The sequence below is a fragment of the Erinaceus europaeus genome, chromosome 17 (assembly GCF_950295315.1).
Source record: "Erinaceus europaeus chromosome 17, mEriEur2.1, whole genome shotgun sequence".
NCBI lineage: Eukaryota > Metazoa > Chordata > Mammalia > Eulipotyphla > Erinaceidae > Erinaceus > Erinaceus europaeus.
This window is the reverse complement of record NC_080178.1, coordinates 2,891,442-2,916,032: the sequence shown is the minus strand read 5'-3', so window position 1 is coordinate 2,916,032 and position 24,591 is coordinate 2,891,442. Positions and strand designations below refer to the sequence as shown.

At 56.1% G+C, this 24,591-nt stretch overlaps 1 protein-coding gene across 1 annotated transcript; it reads right to left on the bottom strand.

The window, feature by feature from the left end:
• Positions 1 to 357: 357 nt before the first annotated feature.
• LOC103109664 (spectrin beta chain, non-erythrocytic 2) lies at positions 358 to 24,586 on the bottom strand (the record flags this gene model as incomplete). Its single annotated transcript, XM_060177366.1, has 20 exons — positions 358 to 1,176; positions 2,436 to 2,478; positions 2,865 to 3,038; positions 4,028 to 4,248; positions 4,394 to 4,444; positions 4,577 to 4,652; positions 4,744 to 4,886; positions 6,813 to 7,009; positions 7,096 to 7,180; positions 8,322 to 8,460; positions 8,556 to 8,800; positions 11,372 to 11,746; positions 12,508 to 12,712; positions 14,041 to 14,171; positions 14,255 to 14,509; positions 15,935 to 16,024; positions 18,314 to 18,538; positions 22,186 to 22,449; positions 23,774 to 23,920; positions 24,164 to 24,586. Coding segments are annotated over 20 exons (3,723 nt in total), but the record flags the coding sequence as incomplete, so codon positions are not given.
• Positions 24,587 to 24,591: the final 5 nt, after the last annotated feature.

Here is a 24,591-nt window from a genome sequence, read left to right as displayed (position 1 = left end):
GCTCTCTCAACCCCCTTGGTCCTGAAAACGTCAAAAGAAAATTGGGCCTGACAGGTCTCTGAGACGGCATGCCTTCGTGAATAGACAAGACCCCAGGGCTGATTTCCGACGGTGCACTGCAAACAGAAATGACTAAACTGAGAATGTGGGCCAGGGAGGTGGCTCAGTGGTCGAGACGCCATTCCATCTCCAGCACTGCACAGTGAATCAGAAGAGGCTTCACACTGGTCGGCCCAACACACCACTGGCTGTGACTCGTGAAGCCCTGAGCCGAGAGACCCGGGTGGTGCTTCAAGCTCGGAGAGCGAGGGCAGAGCATGGCAGGCAAAGCAGGCACCACACGGGAGGCGGGAGGGAGGGAGGGAAGCTGAGCTGTTTAATCACCTCCTGGGCCAGACTCAGGGCCGAAGCTGCCACCCTCTCAACCCCTCCCGCTTGGAAGCCTTTCTGAGGGGCTGGAGGGAAGGCTGCTTAGTCAGGGTAGGTGGGGAAGGGGGCTTCACGGTCAGCTAGCTGCCTTGCCCCCAGGGCCTGCTTCAGCTCAGAGAGGTTCCTGGCTGGCCCCGGGTGCGAGGAGAGAGTGGGTGGTGAAGCCTCGAGGCGGGGACAGCCACTCCTGCATGGCCTGGCCAGTGTGGAGGGTGCTGGGGGGGGACTGTCCACCCTGTGGAGGGCAGAGGTGGAAGGCCAGGGAACAGGGGCAGGTGGGGGAGTGGGTGGGGTCGCCTGGGTCCCACCACCAGTCTGGAATTAAATAGCAGAAGAGAAGGGTTGCCCGGGAGGCCCTGGCTTGGCCCCCAGACAGTTCCTGGTGATGGGGTGACCTTGGCAACAGACCCTAGCAGCAGGCAGTGTCCTGACAAGGGCGTGGGCCCTGTCACGGGTCCCTGGCAGTTTCCTGAACAGAGGGCGGAGCCGGCCTGGCAGTCGCCACCCCTGCAGCTACTTGTTCTTCTTGAAGAAGCTGAACCGCTTTTCTCGCTCGCGCTCCCGGCCGTCCTTGCTGCGGGTCACCACAGGCCCTTCTGCCCCGACGGGGGACACGGGGGGCATGGTCATGGCTCGGGTCATGCCCCGAGGGGCACTGGGCACGGCGGGCTCCTCTGGCTCTCCTGAGGCCGAGGACGCAGCGGTAATGGCTGCGTTCACCACCCGCAGCCAGGAGCTCATCTCGGCCTGCAGAGGCGGGAGGGAGAGACCAGGGTGAGCTTCTAGGAAGCCGAGGAGGCAGGAGAACTTGCATCTCGATGGGGTGGAGAGAAAGGCCCCTTCTAGGTCAGGACCACAGCGGTCCTGAAGGTGGCACAGAGGGTGCATGAGGTCTCGAGTTCAGCCCCCGGCATCACAGGCGACAGAGTAAAGGGAAAAGCAACCGAGAGCAGTGAGCGCGCGCCTGCGGGAGGCCCTGGCTCCGCCGAGAGAAGTAAACAGAAGAGTGGGTGGCCAGGAGGTGGCGCAATAGAGCACAGAACTTGCAATCACGGGAGTCGGGCGGTTGCGCAGCAGGTTAAGCTAAGCGCAGGTGGTGCAAAATGCAGGGACCCGCATAAGGATCCCAGTTCGAGCCCCCGGCTCCCCACTTGCAGGGGAGTCGCTTCACAGGCGGTGAAGCAGGTCTGCAGGTGTCTGTCTTTCTCTTCCCCCGTTGTCTTCCCCTCCTCTCTCCATTTCTCTCTGTCCTGGCCAATGACAATAATAACTACAACAATAATACAACAAGGGCAACAAAAGGGAATAGATAAATAAATATTTTTTAAAAATTAAAAAAAAAAAAAAACTCACAATCAAGTCCTGAGTTTAGTCCCGGCACCACATGGGCCGGAGTGATGCTCTGGTATCTCTCTCACCCACCCTTCTTCCATAAATATATCTGCTCTACTTACTTCTTTCTTTTTAAATCTTTATTTATTTATTATTGGACAGATAGAAATTGAGAGGGGAGGGGGAAAGAGACAGAGAGACACCTGCAGCCCTGCTCCACCACTCATGAAAACCCCTCCCCCTGCAGGTGGGGACTTGAACCTGGATCTTAATGCACTGTAACATGAGTGCTTAACCAGGTGCGCCGTTGCCTAGTTCTCATAAATATGTTTTCTAAGAGAGAGAGGAGAGAGGAGAGAAAGGGGGCTTTGTATTTACGGCTTTTAATGAACTGATTTGTTGCCACCAGGTTTATCACTGGGGCTTATCCCAGCACCACGAATCCACCACTCAGTGGCTTTGACAGAATAGAGAAACTGAGAGGGAACAGGGAGACAGAGAGAGAGAGACACCTGCACGTCTGCTTCACTACTCGTGAAGCTTTCCCCCTGGACGTGGGGAGCAGGGGCTTGAGCCCAGGTTGTAGAGCATGGTACTATGCATGCCACCACCCAGCCCCCTGGGAGCTCTGTATCTGAAAGGTTCTAAGAAAGGAGGGGAAGGGGCTGGCTCACCTCATCCTTGGCCTGGAATAAATATTCTTTTCCATCCTGTAAGCTGTTAGGAGAGAGTTGAGAATCAGGACCGGGTGGGTCAGCACTGGCAGAAGCCCGCCACTGGCACCCAGAGGCCCGGCCGAAGAAAACGCTGCTCGCACGGCCAGGTCTACGCGGGCTGACGATCCCAGTCTGTGCAGGTGCAGACTCGGGCCAGCTGGCAACAGTGGCCAAGGCGAGTCCCACGCCTGCTGCTGGCTGGCTCGAGGGGCGGGCTCCGGGAAGGGGAACACCCAGCAGCACCCACCCTGGGCTGTGTCAGGCGGTGTCGTCAGCATCGGGTCTGCACTGGGTGCCGCTGCCCTCTCTGTGTGGACCCCCAGCTCTGGCTGCCCGAGAGCCACCCCTGTTCCCCGGGCCCCTGCAAGCCCCAGGCTCCGCTCCTACCACAGTTTGAAGACGTGCTTGCGCTTCCGGTAATCGGAGGCCACACTGCCCTGCGCCCTGGCCAGGCTGACCGGCATTTCTCCGTGGTAGGGCACGCCCGCGCTCGCCGCCTTGGCATCCTTGTAGAAGCCCAGGCTCCCCCGCCGCAGGACGCAGTACACGTTCTGCCAGGACCTGGGAGGGACGGGGCACAGGCAACCAGCTGACCAGCCGCCTGGGGGGGCAGGACCCGGGGCCGGCCTGGGTGGACTAGGCTTCCCTGCCAAGGCCGCTTTTGATGTGATGTGGTGTTACTGCTACCAGGGCCATCACTGGGGCTCACTGCCTGCACAATGAACCCACCACTCCCTCCGGCCCTTTTTATTTGTTTTCTCATTTTCTCTCTCTTTTCTAGATAGAGACAGAGGAACTGAGAGGGGAGGGAAAGATAGAGAGACAGAGAGACCCCTGCAGCCCTGCTTCACCACTCATGAAGCTTTTCCCCTGCAGATGGAGACCAGGGGCTTGAACCCGGTCCTTGCGCACTGTAATGTGAGCACTTAACCCGGTGTGCCACCGCCTGGCCCCCCTCCCATTATTTAATATGGTTCAGGGTCTCCTGCATGTGTAATATCACCTCTGAGAGGTCTCCCTGGGCCACTGGTGTTTTCATTATTGAACTCAGAGACAGAGACGGGGAAGAGACACATCACAGCACCACTCTGTCATCCAGAGCTTCTCCAGTGCTGCTGATGGTGCTCCTATGTGGTGCTGGGGCTCCGGCCCAGAGCCTCCTTCACAGGAAGGCGCGCTCTACCTGCTGAACCACTTCCGTGCCCATTTAAAAATCAAATTCTGTGGCACCGGTCAGTGAGCCCGGGCCGTGTGTGCATGTTCCCCGGCCCATTTTTCTTGGTTATCTGTCTACTGACACAGAGAGAGGAGAGACACCACAGTGTGGCCTCACCATCCTCAGTGCTGCGGCTGGAACCTGGGGCCTGGAGCACAGCACAGCTCTGCTGGGCTCACCTCCCTCCAGACCCTGCCTGGGACCCCGCTGTGGGCCTGCTTCCCCCACTGAGAAGACAGCTCAGCTGGTATGACGCAGGCCTTTGCCATAAGCTGGGAAGAGGCTCAGCGAGCGCCCCACCTCCCATGCACAGCCCCCACCCAAGACCCACTACCTGTTGGCCGCCTTCTTGCCCAAGGCTTCCATTTCCTGCTTGCGGCACAACAGGCCCTCCATCTGCTCCTGGGCAGAGAGCTCAGGGCCCCGCGGGGGCAGGGTGGCGAGGCGGGCAGACTCGGATGACCTGCTCTGGGGCATGGCGGCGGGGGGTGCGCCCCGAGCCCGGGCCTGCCTCTCCCCTCGTGGCCCGTTGGCCTCATCCCCGGCACCAGACCCCTAGGGGGTGGACAAGGGTGGTGTCAGGGGGAAGATGGCGGAAGCCAGAGGGCCTCCCCAGCTGGTACCTCTGCCCTTGGCCACCCCCAGGGTTCCACCTCCACTTCGCCCGCCGCATGTCCCCAGGCTTCCGGGAGACACTCACAGGCCTTTCCGGGAAGCTGCCCTGCTCGAGGCTCTGCTGCTCCAACAGCAGCTGCAAGGACAGAGGAGAGGCTGTGAGGGTGTGTGTGTGACTGTGCGCATGTGTGTGTGTGTGTGTGTGTGTGTGTGTGTGTGTGTGCGTGTTGGGGGTATTCTCATGGGGTGCAGTGAGGGGGCGGCTCACCTGCGGGGACTCTGTGTCTGTGCACACTCCGTTCACACTGGCGGGTTGCGTGGATGCTGGAAGCCGGGGATGGCTTCTGGAATGGCAGGAGGGGACCCTGGATAAAGAGTCCTGGGGTGCTCAGCCCAGCTTCCCCCCACCACACCCTCAAGCGTCCCGGCTCTCACCCGTCCCAGGAAGCGTTGGGAGCCTGTTGGCCATCCACCAGGTCTCCCGCGGGCAGGCTGGTGGGGGGCTCTGGAGCTGGGGGCTGTTTCCTGCGTTCCTCCTCCTCCAACTTCCTTTTCCGCTCCTTCTCCTGCTCCTCCAGCTGCCAAAACATTCTGGGGTCAGAGCAGGTCCATCGAGGGGGACGGGGAAAGTGGCAGGGTCTCCGAGCTGCCCGTCCTAGAGGGTGGCCTAGAGGGAGCCACCAGGAAGGTGGCTCCGGGATAGTGCGACCACCCTGCCTGCATGTCTGGGGCCCTGGGTTCGATCCCTTGCACCCTATGGAAGCAGCGGGGAGAGCTCCATGCATGGTGGGACAGTGCTTTGCTCTCTTTCAAACCTACTCTCGCTTTCTTGTTCTAAAAAAAAAAAGAAAAGAAAAGAAAAATTGAACAGCCAAGAGGATAGCTCAGCTAGGAGGGTGCAGGCCTTGCATACTTGCAGCCCCTTTCAGTCCCAGGCGCCACTGCGTGGCTGGATTGTGTTCCTGCTTCTTTCTTTCTTTCTCTGTCAGGTGAAACTCTCTCCCTCCGGCTCACGTGCAGTAAACAGACCTTACAGACAGAGTCTGAGAGGCGGTGCGTGGCGCAGAAGCTAGACTGTCAGGCTTCAGAGCCAGAGGCCCTGACTTTGATCTCCAGCATCACGTGTATCAGAGTGGTGCTCTGGTTCATTCTCTCTCTAATAAATGCTTTTTATTTTATTTTCCCCCGAGCCCTGCTCAGCTCTAGCTTATGAGGATGCTGGGGATTGAACCTGGGACCTCAGAGCCTCAGGCAGTAAAGTCTTTTTCTGTAGAACCATGTTGCTATCTCCCCAGTCTTACATACATTTTTTTTTTTTTTTTGCCTCCGGGGTTATTGCTGGGGCTTGGTGCCTGCACTATGAATCCACTGATCCTGGAAGCCATATATATATATTTTTTGTATTTATTTATTTATTTATTTATTTTCCAATTTTGTTGCCCTTGTTTATATATATTTTTTGTTGTTGTTGGAGTTATCGTTGTTGTTACTGATGTCCTTGTTGTTGGACAGGACAGAGAGAAATGGAGAGAGGAGCGGAAGACAGAGAGGGGGAGAGAAAGACAGACACCTGCAGACCTGCTTCACCGCCTGTGAAGCGACTCCCCTGCAGGTGGGGAGCCGGGGCTCGAACCAGGATCCTTACGCCAGTCCTTGCGCTTTGTGCCACGTGCGCTTAACCTGCTGTGCTACCGCCCGACTCCCACCATCTTTTTTTTTTTTTTTTTTACCCGCTTCACTGCTTGTGAAGCGATGCCCCTGCAGGTGGGGAGCCAGGGGCTCGAACCGGGATTTTTGAGCTGCTCCTGGTGCTTCACACTATGTGTGCTTAACCCAGTGTGCTACCGCCCGCCCCCCCATACATCTCTAAAAGAAAAAAAAAAGAGCAAGGAGAAATTAAAGAAGAGGATGAGGGTAGACAGTGTAATGGTTATGTGAAGAGACTCCCATGCCGGAGGCTCTGGAAGTCCCAGGTTCAATCCCCCACAACACCATAGCCAAAACTGACGAGGGTTAAGCGCACGTGTGGCGCAAAGTCCAAGGACCGGCGTAAGGATCCCGGTTCGAGCCCCCGGCTCCCCACCTGCAGGGGAGTCGCTTCCCAGGCGGTGAAGCAGGTCTGCGGGTGTCTGTCTTTCTCTCCCCCTGTCTGTCTTCCCCTCCTCTCTCCATTTCTCTCTGTCCTGTCCAACAACAACGACATCATCAACAACAATAATAGTAACTACAACAACAATAAAAAAAAACACCAAGGGCAACAAAAGGGAAAATTAAAAAATAAATTAAAAAAAGAAAGAAAGAAATTACCCGCCGAAGTCCCTGGGTCTGAACTCTGGCTCTGCATTAAAGACAGGCAGCGGCAGTGGGGAACATGGTCTCTCCCGGCCTGCCCAGGGGAGCCGGTCGCCGCCAAAGCCGTGGGCACCGCGGGCGCATGCGGGGGAGGTGCTGGCGCAGTGACTGTGGCCCGGGCCCATGGGAGAAGGGTGCCGTGGGGCGCTCACCGCGGTGAGCTTCTCCAGTGCGCTGAAGCGCTCCTCCCAGGCCGCCGCCGACTTCTGGAAGGCCTCGTGCCGCTTGATGAGGCTCTCCACCTCGTCCACCGTGCAGCCCAGCTCCGCGCTCCGCACCAGCGGCTCCTGGCTGCACAGCCAGGCCTCCGCCACGCCCGCGTCTCTGCCGAACACCAGCACCTCCAGAACTGCGGGCACACGGCGGCTCAGAGGAACGCAGGGCAGTGCCCCCAACCCGGGCTCCCCGGCCCCTCCCTGGCCCCACGGGCCTCACCGAGCTGCAGCCAGTCCATCTTCCCCTGCCACTTGTCAGCTGTCTTTTGGCGCCAAGCCTGCAGCTGCGACAGCTTCTCGGAGATCTGGGTTGGGGGCAGAGGTGAGAGGCAGTGAGTGTCCAGTGTGGCCTTCCCAGGCCCCCCACCCCCAGATAGACGTTGGGGGAGTCAGTGATTTCTGACATCAAGTTGGGGGTGGGAGAGGAGACTCTGGGGAGGTGGCTCAGCGGGCAGAATGCAGAGACCCTGAGTTCAGCATAAAACTAGAGGGAAGGGAGTCGGGCGGTAGCACAGCGGTTAAGCGCACGGACCGGCGTAAGGATCCTGGTTCGAGCCCCTGGCTCCCCACCTGCAGGGGAGTCGCTTCACAGATGGTGAAACAAGTCTGCAGGTGTCTGTCTTTCTCTCCTCCTCTCTGTCTTCCCCTCCTCTCTCCATTTCTCTCTGTCCTACCCAACACCGACGACACAAGAATAACTACAACAATAAAACAACCAGGGCAACAAAAGCAAATAAATAAATATTAAAAAAAAAAAAAAAACTAGAGGGAAAATTACCAAGTAGAACATCAATAGTAGAATGATGTGCTGATCCTGGTTGGCCCCTATCTCTCTCTCTCTCTCTCTCTCACACACACACACAATACACACACACACACACACACAATACACACACACACACACACACACACATAATTCAAAAAAGAAAAAGGGACTGGGGATGGGGGTAGATAGCATAATGGTTATGCAAAGAGACTCCCGTGCCTGAGGCACCAAAGTCCCAAATTCAATCCCCTGCACCACCATATGCCAGAATTGAGCAGTGCTCTGGTAAAATGAAATAAAAATAAAGAAATAAAAGTTGAAAATAAATAAAGAAATAATGGTGTATTGCACCAAAGTCAAAGACTCTCGAGTGGGGGTGGGGGAGCCTCAGGTCCTGGAACATGATGGCAGAGGACGACCTAGTGGGGGTTGAATTGTTCTGTGGGAAACTGAGAAATGTTACAGGTGTACAAACTATTACATTTTACTGTCGACTGTAAACCATTAATCCCCAAATAAAGAAAAATCAATTAATAAGGGAATTAGAAGATGGACTGTGAGGACTCTCTGAACAGGCGCGAGGAGGAGAGTAAAAGATTTCTTCAGAGAGAAGAGTAAGCAGAGGAGAAGCCAGCCTCAGGTCGTCCCAGGGCTGGCCCTGCGCCCCCAGCCTCACCCACCTCCTCAGCTGCATAGTGGCTCCTGGCCAGCAGCCCCTGGCCCATGTCGATGCAGGAAGAGAAGCGGTCGGCCCGGGCCTCTATTTCCGCCTTGATGCCCTGGTGGTTCTTGGTGACCAGGTCTGCAGAGGACACGTCCCTGGGGGCACCGAGACTGTGTCACCCACTGCCCCCCTGGCTGGCCCAGCCCTTCCCCCCACCCCCGTCCCGTGCCCCCGGGTGCTGTGGTCTCACCGAGGCCGCTCCTGGGCGTCCATCTGCAGGTTGACCCCGTCCATCCACAGCATCAGCTCCCGGACGGCCTTGAAGAAGCGGAACTTGTCGGTGGTGTCAAGGAGCAGCTGGCGACGGGCGGCGGAGCTGCTCTGCAGCTGGGCCCAGGCCTCGGCCACCGCCTGCATGTGGCGGCCGATCTCCTCGGCCTTGTCTCCCGCATAGGCCTTCTGCAGCCGGAGCCCGTCGTCCTGCACCTGCTGGACCTGGGGGTGGGGGCGAGGGGCAGGGGGTGGGCTGGTGGCTGGTGACCAACCGCGGGAGGGGCAAACCTCTGAAATGGCCACTCCTCCCCTTCTATTTTATTCGAAAGGACAGAGAGAAATTAAGAGGGTGGGAGAGACAGTGAGGGAGAGCATCAGAGACACCCGCAGACCTTCCTCCCTTGCAGGTGGGGAGCTGGGACTTGAACCCAGGTCATCATGCATGGTAGTATGTACGCTCCACTGGGTGTGCCAGCACGTTGCCCCTGACAGGGCTGGCAGCCAGATAAGCATCAAACCCGTGTCCAGGACGTGAGGCCCCTCCACACCTGCCCGTGGAAGGCAGGGCCTCCTGGCTGCAGCGGGAAGGTATCCTGCACATCTTCCGTGTGTTCAGACTTTACTGCAGTGTCAAGACACCTCAGGGGGCTGGGCAGGCTTTTACTTATTTTTTAAATTTTTATTATCTTTATTAATTGGATAAAGACAGCCGGAAATTGAGAGGGTATGGGGAGATAGACACCTGCAGCCCTGCTTCACCACTCGCAAAGCCTTCCCCCTGCAACTGGGGACTGGGGACTCAAACCCAGGTCTCTGAGCATTGTAACGTGTGCTCAACCAGGTGCGCCACCACCCAGCCTCCCCCTCTCCCCTTTCCCTCTCAATTTCTGGCTGTCTCTAATAAATAAATAAATATAATACAACAACTTAAAAAAACATTAGGCCAGGGGCCAGGTGGTGGGGCACCTGGTTAAGCGCACACCTTAAGTGTGCAAGGACCCAGGTTCAAGTTCCTGGGCCCCGCCTGTAGGAGGGAAGTTTCACGATTGGTGAAGCAGGTCTGCAGGTATATCTCTCTCTTCCTCTCTATCTCCCCTGCCCCTCTCAATTTCTCACTGTTTCTATCCAATAATAAATAAATATGTTTTGGGAGTCAGGCGGTAGTGCAGCGGGTTAAGCGCAGGTGGCGCAAAGTGTAAGGACCGGCATCAGGAGCCCCCGGCTCCCCACCTGCAGGGGAGTCGCTTCACAGGCGAAGCAGGTCTGCAGGTGTCTTTCTCTCCCCGTCTTCCCCATCTCTCTCCATTTCTCTCTGTCCTATACAACAACGGCGACATCAATAACAATAACTACAACAATAAAAAAAGGGCAACAAAAGGGAAAATAAATAAAATAAAAATGCTTTAAAAAATAAATGTTTTTTTTTAAAAAATTAGGCCATGCTGGGCTTATTTCCTGGTGTATCACTGAACAACAACAAAACCGCCAGCTTCAAGCCTGGCTTTGCGCCACCTGCGCTGAACCCGCTGTACTACCGCCCAACTCCCCAGGTAGGAGTGTCTCTTCAACCCATGAATCCAAAATACATCTTTTAAAGAAGAATATTCTAGGGGGCCAGGTGATGGTGCACCTGGTGGAGCACACATGCTGTATAGTTCACAGGGACCTGGGTTCAAACCCCCAGCCCCCACCTGCAGAGGGAAAGTTTTGCAAATAGGGAAGCAAGGCTGCAGGTATCTCTCTCTCTCTCTCTCTCTCACCCCTTTCCCTCTGGATTTCTGGCTGTCTCGATCTAATAAATAAAGATAATAAAAAATAAAAAAAGACTCTCCTAGGTGGTGGGTGGGGGTGCACTTGACAGAGTGCACACACTACAGTGTGCGAGGACCAGGGTTCAAGCCCCCTTGTCCCCACCTATAGGGGAAACTTCATGAGCTGTGAACAGAGCTACAGATGTCTCTCTTCCCTCTCGAGCTCCCCCTCTCCTCTCAATTTCTCTCTGTCCTATCAAATAAAATAGAAGGGGGAAAAAGAATCTTCTAGGGGCCAGGTGGGGGTGCACTTGACAGAGTGCACACATTACAGTGTGCAAGGACCAGGGTTCAAGCCCCACGTCCCCACCTGCAGGCAGGAAGCTTCACGAGTAGGGCAGTGTTGCAGGTCTCTCTCTCTTTCTCTCTTCTCCCCTCTCCCTTCTCAATTTCTCTGTATCTAAAATAAATAAATAATAACATAAAAAGCATCTTGTAGACACTGGGCCTATGTGAAAATGCCACTGGTCACTGAGGAGGCTTGTCACCAAGGACGTGAGCATGGCGGCTTACATGTCCCCCGGAAAGAGAGCCTGTGCTGGGAACACTTCCCACCCCTACACACACACACACACACACACACACACACACACACACACACACACACACACACACACGGGGATCAGGCTGCAGCCCACACACAGACACACGGGGATCAGGCTGCAGCCGACACACACAGACAGACACAGACACACACACACACACACACACACACACACACACACACACACACACACACACACACACACACGAGGAGCAGGCTGCAGCTGACACACACACACACACACACACACACACGGGGATCAGGCTGCAGCCGACACACAGACACAGGGGGATCAGGCTGCAGCCGACACACAGACACAGACACACACACGCACAGACACACACACACAAACACACACACACAGGGAGCAGGCTGCAGCCGAGCTCCATTCCCCGGGCAGGGCAGGGCAGGGCAGGGCAGGGCAGGGCAGGGCAGGACCTGTGCGCTGAGGGCCTGGATATCATGCTCGAAGGCGCAGTGGCACCGCTGCAGGGCCTCAGCGCTGTTGAGGTCGCGGCCCACGCTGTCGGGCAGCTGCTGCTGCTTGTGCTGCACGCGGGCCAGGGCCTGGCGCGCCCCGTGCAGGAAGCGCTGCAGCTCGTGCGCCGCCGCCAGCACCTGGCCCCGCGTGTCCAGCAGCTCCAGCAGGTCGGCCCAGGCCTCGTTCAGCCCGTCCTTCCACTCGGCCACGGTGGCCCGGGCGGTGTGGCCCCCCGCGATGAGCCCGTTGGCCAGGGCGTTGGCACCGTCCACGCGCTCCTGGCCGATGGTGCTGGTGTCCCGGGAGAACTCGCGGAACTTGTCCCGCAGCATCTGGCAGAAGGGGGGAGGGAGGGAGGGGTTTGAGGGCCAGGCTGTGAGGCCCCCCACCCCACACCCCTCCCCAGGGCCACAGGGCAGCTGCCCCTGCTCGTGACCGGACCCCCCAGCTGAGGTGTGGGGGGGCAGGACTTTGGCCTTTGGGACTTTGGCCTTTGGGCAAAGGGCAGCCCCAACTGTGGTCCAGGCCTCGCCCCTGCCTTCCACGCTGGCAATGGGTCGGTCACTGCCAGCCACACTGAGGCTCGAGCCTCATCTCCTGTCAGCGTGACTCCTTCCCTCCTCCCTCCCTTTCTACTTTCTTCCATATATATGTGAATTGTATATTCTATATATTCCTTTTTAAAAAATATTTATTCCCTTTTGTTGCCCTGGTTGTTTTTTTTCTTTTTGTTTATTTATTCCCTTTGATTGCCCTGTTGTTTTTTTTTTTGTTGTAGCTATTATTGTTGTCATTGTTGTTGGATAGGACAGAGAGAAATGGAGAGAGGAGGGGAAGACAGAGAGGGGGAGAGAAAGACAGACACCTACAGCTCTGCTTCACCACTTGTGAAGCTTTCCCCCTGCAGGTGGGGACCAGGGCTCGAACCCACGTCCTTGGGCATGGTGATGTGTGCTCTCTACCAGGTGCACCACCGGGTGGACCCTCCTGCACGATCCTCAAACTCAACCCTCAGAACTACACACCCAGGAAGATGGAACCCGCCTGCGGCCCCCTCCCGCTTCAGGTGGGGCCGGCCGGCTCCCGCGCTCACAGTCACGTGCTCGTAGTCCTGGCCCAGCTCGTGGGAGGCCGCCACCACCTCGCGCTCCTGGATCCACTGCTCCAGGTCGTCAAGCTCCCGGCGCAGCTGGCACAGACGCAGGTGCTCCTGCAGGCGCTCTCGCCGCTCTCCCGCCAGCTCCTTCAGGCCCGCGTACAGCTTGTCCACCTGCGCTTGGCGGATGGACAGCCGCGTGCTGCGGGAGGGGTGGGCGGGAACGCTCAGGCCATGGGTTCTGCCCCAGCAGCCCCCCCCGACTGTTCCCCAAACCCCTGCTCCCCCCAGCTTTCTTTTTTCAGGTTTTGAACTTTGTCTGATAGGACAGAAACTGAGAGGGAGGGAGCCAGGCGGTGGCGCAGCGGGTTAAGCGCAGGTGGCACGAAGCGCGAGGACCGGCACAAGGGTCCCAGTTCGAGCCCCCGGCTCCCCACCTGCAGGGGAGTCGCTTCCCAGGCGGTGAAGCAGGTCTGCAGGTGTCTGTCTTTCTCTCCCCTCTCTCTCTGTCTTCCCCTCCTCTCTCCGTTTCTCTCTGTCCTCTCCAACAATAATAAAAAACCAGGGCAACAAGAGGGAAAACATAAATAAATTAAAAAAAGAAAGAAGAAAGAAATTGAGAGGGGAGGAGAAAGAGAGAGAGCTGAAGCCTGGCTCCACTGCTTGTGAATCTGGCCCCCCACTGCAGCTGGGGGTCCAGAGGCTTGAACTCTCCGCTCCCAGGTTTTACTACGCCCCGCGAAATCCTAGCAGTGCCCCCTTCAACCAGTCCTGGCCCCACACGTCACCCCTGGTTGTCGCCCAGTAAAAAGCCCCCTCAACCCCCCCCCCCTCGCTCTCTCTGGGCTCTCAGCTCCCCCTCTCAGATCTCGCCCCCTCTCTCCCCCCGTGGTCAGGTAGTGGGGATGGCCATTGCCGGCTGGCTCCACGTGGTCTGAACCAAACCCCCCCCCATCCTGTAATAAAGATTTGTGTACCCCTTTGCTCTGGACGTCCACTCTCTTCTCCGCGGTGCAGCCCGACACCAGACCGCCACAACAACACTTGCACACTGTAACAGGTGCACTCAACTAGCTGCACCGCTGGCTGCCCCCCCAACTTTATCATATTTTTTTTTGTTTGATAGGACATACAGAAATTGAGGGAAGGGGGAGAGAGAGAGAGACACACCTGTAGCCCTGCTTCACTGCTCGAGTAACTCCCCCCTGCAGGAGGGGTTGGGTGCTTAAACCTAGGTTCTTGTGCACAGTAAGACACGCACTTAGCCAGGGTTGCCACTGGCTGCCCACTTCTTTCCCTTTAACTTAATTTTGATAGGCTAGAAATTGAGAGGGCTGGGGGAGAGAGATGGAAGGAGACAGAATGAGAGACACCTGCAGCACTGGCTTCAGCACTCATGAAGCTTGCCCCGCGCCCCGAAGGTGGGGACAGGGGGCTTGAGCCCAGGTCCTCGCGCACACGGTAGGTAGCGCGTGTACTTAGTCTGGTCTCTCCCTCAGCTCCCCAGAAGTTGGGGAGTTGTCGTCCCACCTCTCGGGATGCTCATGGTCGATCATGTCCTGGCTGCTGGCGGCCAGCTGGCGGATGGTCTGGGCGTAGTCGGCCAGCGCCTGCTCCAGCACCTGGTGCTTCTTCACCTCGGCCTGGGCGCTCAGCTCGTCCTGTGGGCCGCGGGCGGCAGGGGCTCAGGCGCCCACGTCCGGGGTGGGGCAGGCACTCCCCGCGGGGGCTCCCACTCCCTCACCTTGGCCTTCTCCTGGCCCATCATGTGCAGCTCCTGCTCGCCCATCCAGGCCTCGGCCTCGGCGGCGTCGCGGTAGAACTGCTGGGCCCGCAGCGCCTCCTCCAGCCGCTGCCCCCGCAGCTGCAGCTCGCGGCCCAGGCGCTGCCACATGTCCTGCAGCTGGGCCAGCTCGGGGGCCGCCACGCCCAGCGCGCGCTGCCGCTCGGTGAGGTCGGCGATGCGCGGCTCGTGGCCCTGGATCTCCTTCTGCAGGGTCTGCGGGTGCAGGGGTGGCGTGGGGGTGGGGGGCTCGCGGGGCCGTGCCTGTGCACCTGCTCAGCATGCAGCCCCTCGCACCCTCTTCCCTTCTTTATTATTGCTGTTATTAGGATTTGTGGTCGTGGCTGGGGCGTCGCTGCTCTGGGCTGGCGTTTCCAGGTTGAGAGACAGACAGAAAGAGACACCCCCCCCAGTGCTGCGGTGGCTGGGCGCTGAATCTGAGTCTCAACACAGCAGGGCAGGTGCCCTCCCTGCTGAGCTATTAACATTTTTTATTATCTCTATCTAATTGTTGGATAGCGACAGTGAGAAATTCAGAAAAAGGGGACGATAGAGAGGGAGAGAGATAGAGAGACATTTGCAGCCCTGCTTCACCACTCTTGAAGCTTTCCTTTTGCAGGTAGGGGCTGGGGGCTCGAACCCAGGTCCTTGCACACTGTAGCTAGGGCGCTCAACCAGGTGCACTACCACTCACCCCCCTTTTTTTCCTTATCTTTAAATTTTTTAAAACAAATATTTATTTTCCCTTTTGTTGCCCTTGTTGTTTTTCATTGTTGTTGTAGTTATTGCTGTTGTTATTGATGTGGTCATTTGTTGGACAGGACAGAGAGAAATGGAGAGAGGAGGGGAAGATAGAGAGGGGGAGAGAAAGACAGACACCTGCAGACCTGCTTCACCGCCTGTGAAGCGACTTCCCTGCAGGTGGGGAGCCGGGGCTCGAACCGGGATCCTTACGCCGGTCCTTGTGCTTTGTGCCCCTTGTTATTTTTCTTAACACGGGAATGAGGCAGGGCCTCATGCATGTGTCCTACTCTGAGTGGCCTTCCCAGCCCTATTTATTTATTTTTTAAAGTATTTTATTTATTTATTTATTTATTTATTTATTTATTTATTTATTTATATTTTTGAGAGAGATGCAGAGAGAGAAAGACAGAGAGAAACACCAGAGCCCTGCTCAGCTCTGGCTTATGGTGGTGCGGGGAACTGAACCTGAGACCTAAGAGCCTCAGGCACAAGAGTCTATTTGCATAACCACTGTGCTATCCATCCCCCCTCCTCCCAGCCCAATTTTAAAATTCTTTTTACTTACAGAGATGGAGGTTAAGAAGAGAAGAAAGGGAGAAAAAGAGAGAAAGGAGAGATACAGAAGGGGGGGAGGAGAGACTATAACACTGCTCCCCCAGTGCTGCTCCCGTGTGGTGCTGGGAATCGAGGCCAGAGCCTTGAGTGTGGTAACGTCCGGGTCCGACTTGCTGAGCTGTCAGCCCTGCTCCCTTTCTGGACTGAGGTAGTGATGCAGGTGACCCTTCAGTCCCCCTGGCCCCCGGGACCCCCAGCCCACCTGAGCTGAGGAAAGGGGGCAACGCCGTGTGGCTCTCGGGCCACGTGTCAGGGCCTGAGGAGCCGCAGCCGCAGCCTCACCTGGTTCTTCTTCAGGAGGAGCTGGACACTCGGCAGGTCCTTGCCGTGTTCCGTGGAGCTGGCCATGGGCAGCCGCTCTGTCACCCACAGCTGGGTGAGAAACAGGAGGTCAGAATAGACAGAAACACCTGGTCGCCCCTGCAACGCTCAGGCAGGAAAGCACTAAATGGCGGGGATTTCTGCGCCCTGCACTCACTGCCACACTGGTCACGTTTCCCGAGACAAGGCCTAGATGCCCGTCGCAGATGACCGGACCAGGAAGGCGTGGGGGTGTATGTTCGATGGAATACTACTCGGCCATTAAAAAGGACGATGCATCATTCAGGACGGAGTGGGGAGAACTGCTGCTGGGTGAACCGCTGGGGACAAGTAGCGGATGGTTTCGCTTGCATATGGAATCTAGGCGGTTCAACCCAGTGACCTGGGAGGGGTGGGCAAGGAGGGTGTTTACTAAAACTTTGGTGATAGGTGTGTTGTGGAACTATATGCCTGTAAACTGGCACTCCTGTGAGCCGTTATCAAATCACTAGTCCAACTTTTTAAAATAAGTCTACAAATAATAACCAAGTTGATACTTCTGACTCTGTAGAGACTATGGTGGCTCTGAGTGGGCAGGAGGAGGAGGAGGAGGAGGAGGGGACTAGGCGGGCGTCATCTGATGGGATGGATGGATGGAGGAGGAGGAGGAGGGGACTAGGCGGGCGTCATCTGATGGGATGGATGGATGGAGGAGGAGGAGGAGGGGACTAGGCGGGCGTCATCTGATGGGATGGAGGAGGCTCAGAAGCTTGGGTGGTGGGGCAGTGATAGCACATGTGCACACAGGAACGTGGGTGTGAAAATGTACTCCTAATTTTCTTCCTTTCTTTCCTTCCTTCCTTCCTTCCTTCCTTCCTCCCTCCTTCTCTCCCTCCCTCCCTCCCTCCCTCCTTTCCTTCCTTTTCTTCATGCATGATTACCCATTCCAGGCCACTTTTGCTTTATTCAGAGCCACAGAGAGAGACAGGGGAGGCTCCACAGCACCGAAACTCCCTCCACCATGTAGTTCTCTCCTCTCCTGCCGTGCCAGGGCGCCATCTGCAGACGCAGGCACCTCCCTGTTGAACTATCTCTCTGCCACGTCCCCAAATCTTTTTTAAAAAAATATTTTATTTACTTATTGGCTATACATAGAGAAACCTAGAGGGAAATGGGAGAGAGATGTAAAGAGAAAGAGGGGGAACGGGCAATGGCACGCCCGGTTAAGAGCACGGAGTACTAAGTGCAAGGATCCGGGTTCGAGCCCCGCTTCCCACCTGCAGGGGGACGCTTCAGAAGTGGTGAATCTGGTCTGCAGGTGACTTTCTCTCTCCCTTGCTATCTCTACCTCCTCTCAATTTCTCTCTCTTTTATCTAATAAAATGAAAAAAAATGGCTACCAGGAGCAATGATTTATAGTGCTGGCACCGAGCCCTATCGATAACCCTGGAGGCATAAAAGAAGAGAGAGAGAGAGAGAGAGAGAGAGAGAGAGACAGAGAGACACCTACAGCACTGCTTCACAGTTCTTGAAGCTTCCTCACTGAATGTGGGGACCAAGGGCTTGAACCCAAGTTCTTTTTGTATATATATTTATTTTTATTGTTGGATAGAGACAGAGAGAAATTGAGAGGGGAGGGAGGGGGAGATAGAGAGGGAGAGAGACAGAGAGACACCTGCAGCCCTGCTTCACCACTTGTGAAGTTTTCCCCCTGCAGGTGGGGACCAGGGGCTTGAACTCAGGTCTTTGTGCGCTGCAATGTGTGTGCTCAACCTGGTGCGCCACCGCCTGCCCTGAAGACGTGTATTTTTAAAAATTTATTTATTTTTTTCCCTTTTGTTGCCAATGTTGTTTACCATTGTTATTATTGTTGTTGTTACTGCTGTCATCCTTGTTAGATAGGAAAGAAATGGAGAGTGGAGGGGAAGACAGAGAGGGGGAGAGAAAGACAGACACCTGCAGACCTGCTTCACCGCCTGTGAAGCGACTCCCCTGCAGGTGGGCAGCCGGGGGCTCGAACTGGGATCCTTACTCCGGGGTCCTTGTGCTTGGCGCCACCTGTGCTTAACCCGCTGCGCTACCACCCGACTCCCAGGAACATGTGTATTCCACTGAGTGCTCCAGCAACAGGCCCCCGGCCCCCTGCCCCCAATCTTATAATGACCTTATAATATTGTGAACCAATATCTAATCAATCAAAACAGAGAAAGGGTGTGTGGGAGTGTCGGTGGTGGGCTCTAGGGGCCGTAGCAGGTGTCTCTAGATCTGGCCAGCAGGGTTCTTAGAAACTACGCCGTGTGCGCCCCCAACCCCCAGCCAGGAAGGAAGCCACCCCCACCCCGTCCCATCCCGGGGACTCACAATCTCATCCTCCACGTCCCTGTGGAACTGGTGCTGCTCCCGAGAGGCCTGCAGGCGCTGGCAGCGGGCCTTCATGGGCTGGCACAGGGCCCGGAACTTCTCCTCCACGGCCCTGAACGTGCGCTCCACCTCCCCCGCACCCTGGTCCTCCTGGGCCAGCGCCTGGGCCTGGGCCTGGATGGCCTCCACCTCCTTCTCCCTCACGGCCATCTCCCGCTCCAGCATCTGGCGACAGGGGCAAGGCGTGAGCAATGGCTGCCTTCGGACAGGAAGGGCACTTCCTCCTGGCTCTCCAGCCCCGACTTCAACACACGCAGAGCTGGGGGCAGTGTCTCTCAACCCCAGCCCACCTCTCTTTCCCTCCTTTGAAGCTTTGGAATGAATCCCTCCCTGCACACAATCCTCCTTGGGCAGCTGGTGCAATGCCAGGACTTGTCGGTAGAGGGCGCTAAAGGGCCATCACGGGTCCAGCATCGGCAGAGGATGGACGCCACGGCCCAATGCACCTCTCCTTCTCTGCCCCCTCCCCCACCCCCCCATTTCATTCTGTGTTGGTGATGCTGGGGATTGAACCCAGGACCTTACATATGCAAAACATGTGTTGTGTCACTGAGCTACATGCCTGGACCCAATTAAACCAACTCTTATTTTAAAACCTCCTCTTGGGAGTTGGGCGGTAGCCCAGTGGGTTCAGCACACGTGGCGCAAAGCGCAAGGACCGGTGTAAGGATCCAGGTTCGAGCCCCCGGCTCCCCACCTGCAGGGGAGTCACTTCCCAGGCGGTGAAGCAGGTCTGCAGGTGTCTGTCTTTCTCTCCCCCTCTCTGTCTTCCCCTCTGCTCTCCATTTCTCTCTGTCCTATGCAACAACAATGATATGAATAACAACAATAATACCTACAACAATAAAACAACAAAGGCAACAAAAGGGAATAAACAGTAATAAATAAATAAGTCTTCCTCTTGGGCAGGGGACATAGCTGGTTTTGCAAAAGAATCTCCTGCCTGAGGCTCTGAGGTCCCAAGTTCAATCCCCAGCATCACCATCAGCCAGAGCTGAGCAGGGCTCTGGTAATAAAAACAAAACAAAACAAAACAAAAATTCTCTCCTTGTTCTCTCACCCCCCCCCCACCCAAGTCTCTGTGCCTGGCAGGACTCCACTGCCCCTCGCAGAGTCTCTGTCTGTCTCTATCGTTCCCCCTCTCTTTAGGTTAAGATGGAGACAGAGATGGAGAGAGACGAAGAGAAAGAGGGAGGAGAGACCCCACAGCGCTGGGAAGCAATGGGACTCCTGTGCTCAAGTGGCACTCACTGGGCGAGCTGAATTCCAGCCCCCCAACTTTCTGAGAGATTTGTTTTAATGATGTCATGCGAGGCAGTGCTCCCTGTGGGTGAGCGAGAGAGACAGAGACAGAGAGAGAAGCCAAAGCATCGCTCCAGTGCAGTGGCCCCTCGGGTGGAACCAGCAGTGTCAGGCATGTAATCCTGTGTTCTACCAGTTAAGCCTTCTCCCCAGCTGCTGGGCCCAGGTTTCAATTAACTCGTTAATTAACTTTTTCTTTCCCCTTCAGAGCTCTGGATGGAAGCCGGGGCCTCACACATGCACAACACGGGCTGAATCACTGAGTCCCACCCCAGCCCCCACCACTGGGTAAGCTATTCCAGGGGTGGCTTTGGGGGGCCAACTGTGTCTTCCCAACTGCAGGCTGCTCTGGCCAGGGACACCCCCACAAGGGTCTCTGCCACCCAGGGGGCCTCTGTCCATGCCGGTGGGGGTGGGGCAGGTTCTGGTGCGCAGCCTGGGTGCGGGAAGAGTACAGTGTTCCTTCTGTGGGTGGTCGCCTCAGCCCTGGGTGGGTGGGGGACTGCTCTCACCACCTGCCAGTCCTGTCTTCTCTAGAAGGGATGCAAAAGCCCAGCACCCCACTTGTTTTGGTAAATACATGCTTTTTATGAGGTGCTGGGGGCTCAAATGTGTGATGCGACCACCGAATGGCCTTCCTAGACTTGCCTTTCCCTCTTTCCTTCCTTCATCCCTTTTTTTTTTTTTTTGAGGAAGAAGAGGGAGAGAAAGAGAGATGGGGGAGATGCCACAGCACTGCTCCCAACATCCACGGTGCTTCCCTGGTGCCAGGGCTCCAACCTAGAGCCTTGCAATATGGTAATTACGGCACACACTTCACTGGGTGAACTGTCTCCAGGCCTCTTAAGAATAAGATTTCTGGGAGTCGGGCTGTAGTGCAGCGGGTTAAGCGCAGGTGGCGCAAAGCACAAGGACCGGCATAAGGATCCCGGTTCGAACCCCCGGCTCCCCACCTGCAGGGGAGTCGCTTCACAGGCGGTGAAGCAGGTCTGCAGGTGTCTATCTTTCTCTCCCCTCTCTGTCTTCCCCTCCTCTCTCCATTTCTCTCTGTCTTATCCAACAACAACAATAATAACTACAACAATAAAACAACAAGGGCAATAAAAGGGAATAAATAAATAAAATAAGTTAAAAAAAAAATTAAAAAAAAAAAAAAAAAGAATAAGATTTCTCGGGGGTCGGGCAGTGGCGCAGTGGGTTAAGCGCATGTGGCGCAAAGCGCAGGGACTGGCGTAAGGATCCTGGTTCGAACCCCCGGCTCCCCACCTGCAGGGGAGTCGCTTCACAGGCGGTGAAGCAGGTCTGCAGGTGTCTATCTTTCTCTCCCCTTCTCTGTCTTCCCCTCCTCTCTCCATTTCTCTCTGTCCTATCCAAGAACGAATTGCGTCAACAAGGGCAATAATAATAACCACAACGAAGCTACAGCAAGGGCGACAAAAGGGGGAAAAAAAAAAAAGGCCTCCAGGAGCGGTGGATTCATGGTGCAGGCACCGAGCCCAGCAATAACCCTGGAGGAGGAAAAAAAAAAGAATAAGATTTCTCAGCACAAAGTTGCAGTCATTCCTCTGGTCTGTGGCTGCTTTGACTCACTGGGAAAGAACCTCAACGTCTACCTTGCCTTTACCTAAAGAATAAACACACACACACACACACACACACACACACTTTTTACTACAGCACCGCTCAGCTCTGGTTTATGGCGGTGGGGGGGGGACTGAACCTGGAACATCAGAGCCCCAGGCATGACAGTCTTTTTGCATAACCATTATGCCCACCTAAAAATATTCTTTTAAAAAACTTTGGTGGGAGCTAGGGAAATAGCATAATGGTTATGGGGGGGGGGGAGAGAAAGACTTTCATGCCTGAGGCACCAAAGCAAAGGTTACAGGTTCAATCCCCATCACCACCAAGAGCCAGAGCTGATCAGGGCTGTGGTTAAAAAACAAAACAAGTGGTCTGGGAGGTAGCGCAGTGGTAAAGCTTTGGACTCTCAAGCATGAGGTCCTGAGTTCAATCCCCAGCAGCACATGTGCCAGAGTGATGTCTGGTTCTTTCTCTCTCCTCCTATCTTCCTCATTAATAAATAAATAAAATCTTCTAAAAAACAGTGACACCTTGGCACAGCGCATAAGCAACTTCAGCATTCCAGAAACTTCTTTCATTCAGATATTCAGCAGGGAGGGAGACGGGCAGTGCAGCCCGGAAGCTTCTTTCCCAGCCATGCTGCTCCCATGTGGAGAGCCAGGCCTTGATCCCGGCTCACGCACCAGCAGGGCACACGTCTGACCACTGAGCTAGCTCTCCAGCCCGAAAAACGTTCTTGACCCCCTGCTTCAGGCTTTCCTACCCCCTCTGGCACTTTCCCACCTTCCACTAGCTCAGACTTCTCTTACTAGTGGCCCCCGTCCACGGCCTCCAGGCCCCTGGGGGGGGGGGTCCAAGATGGTTCCCCGCCTGGGTCTCCGGAGCTCGGCCTTGCCCATTCGCCCACCCGCCCGCCCGCCGCGCACCTGCTGTTTCTTGAGCAGGATGTTGACGCTGGTGAGGTCCTTGCCGTAGTCGTCGGAGTGCAGCTGAGCCTGCAGGCTCTCGAGCCAGCTGTCCAGGGCGGAGCAGCTCTGGGCAAAGAGCTCGGCACGGTTGGCATCGAAGAGGCTGCGCGCCTTGGCCTGCGTGGTGCTCTCCAGCTCGTCCCAGCGCTGGTGCAGGGCCTCCAGCTTGTCCGACACCAGGGCCTTCAGTTCCGGCTTCTCCAGGCTCAGCTCCCGCCCTTCCTGGGAGGGAGGGGAGGCGGGGGACAAAGAAGGGGTCAGTGGTATGGGGGGTGGGTGAGAGAGGGGGCACTCCTGAGCTCTCCAGACCTGGAGCCGACCTGGGCCTCCAGGCAGTAGAGACCCAGAGCATGGGCAGAAATTCCAAGTCCATCAACACGCTTGTGCTGCCGTCCAGAGATGGCTCAGTGGGTAGAGCACTGCCGTGCATGAGCTGCTGGGATTGAGCCCCGCGCTCTATGAGAACACCATGGAAGGCACCGGGGGAAGTTCTGTGAATGGTGGAGCGGTGTGGGATCAGGTGGTGGTGCACCTGGTGCCAGTGTGGAAGGACTAGTTAGGGTTCAAGCCCCCAGTCCCGACTGTAGAGGGGAAACTTTATGGGTGATGAAGCAGAGTGAATGTGTGTGTGTGTGTGTGTGTGTGTGTGTGTGTGTCTTCCTCTCTTCCTGCCCCTCTCCACCTCTCCTTTCAACTTCTTTCTCTACCCTAAATAAATAAATAAATAAATAAATGTGGAGTGGTGGTGTGATCTCTCTTTCTCTCCTTCATACTCCCTGTCTCTAAAACGTATAGAATATGACCCAGGAAGTGGCTCAGTGGATAAAGTCTTGGACTCTCAAATATGAGGTCCTGAGTTTGATCCCCAGTATTGCATGTGCCAGAGTGATGCTCTGGTTCTCTTTCCCCTATTACTTAATTAAAAAAAAAAAAAAAAGTGCGAGTCGGCAGTAGCGCAGCAGGTTAAGCACACGTGGTGCAAAGCGTAAGGATCCCGGTTTGAGCCCCTGGCTTCCCACCTGCGGGGGAGTCGCTTCACAAGTGGTGAGGCAGGTCTGCAGGTGTCTATCTTTCTCTCTCCGTCTTCCCCTCCTCTCTCCATTTCTCTCTGTCCTATCCAACAACAATGACATCGATAACAACACTATCTACAATAAAACAACAAGGGCAACAAAAGGGAAAATAAATAAGTAAATATTCTTTAAAAACTTTAAAAAGACTGTGCAGAGGGAAGAGGAAGAAAGACACTGTGGGATCAAAGCTTCCTCCAGTGCAGGGAGCCTCCCACAGTGCCCCGTGCTGTTGCTCAGTGCTGGGGCCCAGAGCAGGCTGTGCACAAGGCAAGGCACACACCCTACCCATTGCTAGACCCTCAGCCCTGCAATAAACCCTGGGGCTGGGGAGACAGCAGCAGAATGGTTCTGCAAAAGGTTTTCATGCCTGTGATTCAAAGGTCACAGGTTCAATCCCCAGCAGCACCACAAACCAGCACCCTGGTCCTGCGTGGGGGCTGGGGGGCTGGCCCTCCTGTCCCCTCCCCGCTCACCTTGTCCACCTTGCCCAGCCAGTCTTTGTTGGCGGCCAGCTCGGCCATGAAGGCCTGGTGCTTCTGCCACTTGGTGTGCAGGTTGCGGGCCTCGTCGTAGGACACGTCCTGGGCCGTCAGCATCTTCTCGTCGATCCAGAGTTTCAGCTGCGCCGGGATGGAGGAGGGAGGCGGGAGCGGCGTGAGAGGGACCGAGGAGGCGGCCCAGGGTGGGTGTGGGTGACCCAGGGATGGCGGGTGGCGGATGGCGGGTGCATCTGGGGAGAAGCTCTGGAAGGCTCATCTGCTCAGGTGACACTTGCTCAGGGCCCCAAGAGGGAGGGTATGGCAGGAAGACCTGGCTCGGCAGCATGAGGGGACGCCCGGGGACGCCCGGGGACGGGGCCTCACCTCGTGACAGTCCTGTAAGAAGCGCTGCTGCTCACGGTTGTCACGCAGGCGGCCCCGGAGCTGCTGCACAGCCTCCTGGTTCTTCTTGTGCCTGTGGGGACAGTCAGTGGTGAAGCCTGGGGCCTGCTGGCCAGGGCTCTGACCTGCCGACTGGCCTCCTCTGTTGGTTTTTTTTTTTTTTTTTAAATATTTATTCCCTTTTGTTGCCTTTGTTGTTTCATTGTTGTAGTTATTATTGATATTGTTGTTGGATAGGACAAAGAGAAATGGTGAGCGGAGGGGAAGACAGAGAGGGGGAGAGAAAGACAGACACCTGCAGACCTGCTTCACCGCCTGTGAAGCGACTGCCCTGCAGATGGGGAGCCGGGGGCTCAAACCGGGATCCTTACGCCGGTCCTTGCGCTCTGTGCCACATGTGCTAAACCCGC